Source organism: Haliaeetus leucocephalus, unplaced genomic scaffold (genome assembly GCF_000737465.1).
Source record: "Haliaeetus leucocephalus isolate CR32 unplaced genomic scaffold, Haliaeetus_leucocephalus-4.0 Scaffold473, whole genome shotgun sequence".
NCBI classification, from domain to species: Eukaryota; Metazoa; Chordata; class Aves; order Accipitriformes; family Accipitridae; genus Haliaeetus; species Haliaeetus leucocephalus.
The window spans coordinates 5,377,533-5,381,661 of record NW_010972909.1 but is presented as its reverse complement, the minus strand read 5'-3'; the positions used below and the strand labels follow the sequence as shown (position 1 = coordinate 5,381,661).

The following is a 4,129-nucleotide window of genomic DNA, read 5'->3' as shown; positions in this document are numbered from 1 at the left end:
ACATATCTGAAAAAAAAAGATAATTCAGGTCTGAAGAGTCATTCCCTTCAGCAAAAGTAAAGTGCAGTGGATTGCTCTTCCTGGATCTAACGGTAGGGGCGTGGGAAGCTTTCAGATGTCACAGGGTTGTAGATAACATCTGAACATATGATTAGCTTTCGTGAGCTGTCTTTAGAAACCTTACATTTTTCCCCCCCGCGCCTTAGCCAGAGATCCTTCCCTTGAGGTTTCGGGACACTTAAAATGTTGCTTTGGCAAAAATCAAGGATGTGGAGAAGTTTTTCCTGTGTGATGTCATTTTGCTGCTCTTTATAAGCCTCTGCAGAAAAGAAGGGAACCTGTCTGAGGATTCACACTCCAGACACAGGCGACCAAGGGCAAGCGAGAAGCGCAGAGACATATCAAGTTGCAGATACCTACCAACGGCTAGGAACAGCGAGCCATGCCACCGAGCACTCCCTACAGCTGCCTGGGGTACCTGCTGCTGGTACTCTGTAGCCTGAAGGCTACCCTCGCCTTTCCCAACTCCTCTCCGCTGCTGAATCCCAGCTGGGGGAATGGAGATCGCCTGACACACCTCTACACAGATACGGAGAGGAACAGCTTCCATCTCCAAATCAACGCTGATGGCTACGTCGATGGTGTTCCTCACCAAACCATTTACAGTAAGTAGCTTACTATGGACCCTCAGTCTTCATGGGAGCAGGGGAGGGAGAACAAGACTTTTGCTTTCTCACTATCTATAGAAATTCTCCTCCTCTCTTTAGGCAGGCAGACAGAAGAGTGTAGCTACAGGATGGAAAATATACATAATTATGAACCTCCTTTTGTTTAACAAATAAAATTGCTCCAAAGAAATCTGGTGGATGGGGAATTTCATTCTTCGCCTAAGAGAAGTAAAGTCCTATGGTACCTGTAATACTCTGCAAGCAAAAACTACCTGAATTATCATTCACTTCATGATTTTATCCACAGCTTCTTGTGGAAGTTCCTATCAGAGGTTGGTGATGACATCCCCCAGATAGCTACTTCCCATTGCAGTGACAGTATTACCAAAGGAAGTGCACTGAGGGAACTCACCACAGAAGTGGTGGAAAACTGATAGCACCCATAAAATCTTTATTTTGGGGTAGAGAGCTGATAACTACTAAAATGAACTCTAATGTGCATAGAACATGGGCATGCAAAGGTCGGTTAAAAAGGGGGAAACTTCAAAAGGCCAGACTGTCATAAAAAAAGTGCTAAGCCTTTGGGGTTCATGAGAAGTAATTATTCCCTACTGTAACTAAAAGGATCTCAAATTGTCTCATCGTAGTTTGTTTTCACGGAAAACTAAGGTATTCTTCCTCCTTTGCTGAATACCTGGCCCAAACACTATACTTAGTAGAAAAATGGGAGTTTTTTAAGACTTAGGATTCTTTTATAGCATTTCAAAAGTACTTCTCTTTTAGCAGCACTCAAATCACAAGTAGCTAGGCATTATAAAGTCGTGTTTATTATTATTGCTGCATAGGGTCTTCTTCATACACTCAATTAAAAATGCAAGCATATGTAATGATGTTTTTTTACATAAGCATATAAGGAGGAAAGGATGTTTTTAAAAGTTGTAATTTAATAGAGGAGAAAAAAGGATCAAGTTCTACTATTTTTTTTTTTTTTTTTTAGGAATTACTAATGAAATACTTGCAGGAATGCTTGTACTGTCCTGTTGTTATTCTTCCTGTGTATTTAAAGGTGTTATAAAACTCATTTTAGGTATGTTGGCCAAGAACCAGTGTGATGTTTTAGAGAACAACAGACAGCAAAGTATTTTGTTTTTCCCATAGCTGCCATGAAGCAAATACACCAGTATTTGGGATGATGAAGCAGGAAGGGTGGAAATCAGGCAACGAAAGGGGTCATGAAAGGGATGGTGACTGAATCTCTGCCAGGTCACCACTGAGATGCCAGATAAATGCATCAGGGCTGCAATAACCCCTGCTGGGTAGGGGGTCAAACATAAGTCAACAGCACGCTCACTTTGAGAGGAAGACAAACCACCTACTGTGGTCAGTGGATCAAGGAAAGTTGTTATTCCCACTTTACTCAGCACTGGTGAAACTGCTCTTGGAGCACTATAGCAACCCCAGGTCAAGATGGTTGTGGGGAAACTGGAGCTGCTCTGGCAGAGGGTTTTCAGGATGGTCAGGGCCTGGAGCATGATTTATCAGGAAAAGTTGAGGGAGCTGGGCTTGTTTAGTATACCAAAAAGGAGGTTAAGGATAGTCTAATACCACAGGGCAGTCACAGAGATGAGGAAGACAAACTCCCCCTGGTAGTGGCTGATGACAGAACTAAGGGCAATGTCCCCAGCCTGTGGTTTGGGACTTCAGAGGGGATGATAGGGGAAAAAAAGTTGTCTTTGGGACATTAGTGCAGCACTGGAACAGGGCACCTGGAGATGTGGTGGCATCCTGGGAGCTTCCCAAAACTCAGACAGGCAAAGCCAGGGCTAAGCTGATTGTGGGTGGGCAATAGTCCCAGCTCACGTGGGCGGTTAGCGCAGATCCCCAGAGGACACTTCCAGCCAGAGCAGCTGTGGATCTGTAAGGCAACGGTGCAGTGTCGAACTGGGTCTTGGATTTGACATCTTTGCTTTTCTAAACAGGTGCCCTAATGATCAAGTCCGAGGGTGCTGGCTCAGTAATAATCACAGGTGTGAAGAGTGGACGCTACCTATGTATGGACATGAGAGGAAACATTTTTGGTTCGGTGAGTGACCTTTGCTAAGACTCGAGACTGAAAGGCAGGTGCAGTCTGCTACTGTGGTGCCTGTTTCCTCACCTAGGGCAAATCTGCACAACTACAGCAGAGGATGCAGATTTAAGTCAGCTGGGGACCTGCCACTTAGGTTAAACTTTCCTCTCTTCTTTGATTGTATTGAGTTGTAGAGCTGACAAAAAGCACCTGAGTTCCTGCTTGGGTAAACGAGGGCAGAATGAGATCTGGTGACGGACCAGTCTGAATTCCTACTGTAGCATAGAGCCATGGGTTGGGAGTAGCGCAAGCAATGCAGCCCTCTAAAAGAAAACAATGTTATCATTATAATACCTTTGCTGAAAACATGGGCATGCATCTCAGATCTACATTTGACTAAGCCCGAGCTGTCTTGAGTCACAGAGCTGGCAGATCAGAAAAACACCTGCTGCAAGATCTCCCTCTTTCTGTCTTTAATTGGCACTTGTCATTCACCAAGTCCCTCTGCTCACAGGTGTCATTTTTTTTTTCCTTAAGCATTACTTCAGTCAAGAGGACTGTGTGTTCAACCACAGGACGCTGGAAAATGGCTATGATGTGTACCAATCTCCCAAACACAACTTCCTGGTTAGCTTAGGCAGAGTTAAACAAGCTTTCTTCCCTGGTATGAATCCACCACCATACTCCCAGTTTTTGTCCAGGAGAAATGAAATCCCTTTGTTTCGATTCAACACACCTGAGCCCCACAGAAATACTAGAAGTGCAGATATGGATCCAATGGATCCTCACCAGATCCTGGTCCCACAGAGAAAGATCTCCGCATTCGGATCTCAGTTGCAGCAGCAAGCAGACTTTTCCCACATACCCAGAGAACCCGTGAGAATCAACCAGAACGACGTGGTCAACCCAGATGACCCACACGCTATGATGGATGCCAGGAGGTACGCAAGTCCTCGCTTTTATATTACAGGATAACTGTGTCCCTGCCACTTGCAAATTGAAGACATGGGCAAATATCATAGGCAAAAGGAACTGTCTAACACACTCAGTCTGAATGTCAAAATGGCTATCAGACACCTGAAAGACATTGGGGAAAAAAATCCTTAATTTCAAATTTTGTACTGACAGATGACAGTTTACTGAAAAAACAAGTTGGACATTTTCCAGTTGGGGCTTTGTTTTACTGGAAAGAAGATACATTTTTGAAAAGAATAATACAATCCAAATGTTTTAGGCTCTGAATCACTTGAAGTATGCCTCAGTGAAAAAAAGAATGCACTTGAATAAAATGAGAAACTGGTGTTACATTACTGGTGTAACTGGGAAGAGACCTGGAGCATCTGAGATTCCAACAGAGACAGGGAATCCTCTTACTAGCACCATCCTTGGCTGT

At 44.0% G+C, this 4,129-nt stretch overlaps 1 protein-coding gene across 1 annotated transcript; it reads left to right on the top strand.

The window, feature by feature from the left end:
* The first annotated feature begins 442 nt into the window (after positions 1-442).
* Positions 443-3,711, top strand: FGF23 (fibroblast growth factor 23). The gene is made up of 3 exons (XM_010575443.1): positions 443-665; positions 2,648-2,751; positions 3,274-3,711. Exons 1-3 carry the CDS (start codon positions 443-445, stop codon positions 3,709-3,711), a joined length of 765 nt encoding a protein of 254 aa, XP_010573745.1.
* Positions 3,712-4,129: the final 418 nt, after the last annotated feature.

What these genes read in the sequence shown, in the direction of transcription:
- FGF23 (XM_010575443.1), top strand. Translation starts at nt 443, where the DNA reads ATGCCACCGAGCACTCCCTACAGCTGCCTGGGGTACCTGCTGCTGGTA. An exon ending in TCCTCACCAAACCATTTACA is followed by an intron (nt 666 to 2,647) that starts GTAAGTAGCTTA and finishes TTTTCTAAACAG; the next exon opens with GTGCCCTAATGATCAAGTCC. An exon ending in GAGGAAACATTTTTGGTTCG is followed by an intron (nt 2,752 to 3,273) that starts GTGAGTGACCTT and finishes TTTTTCCTTAAG; the next exon opens with CATTACTTCAGTCAAGAGGA.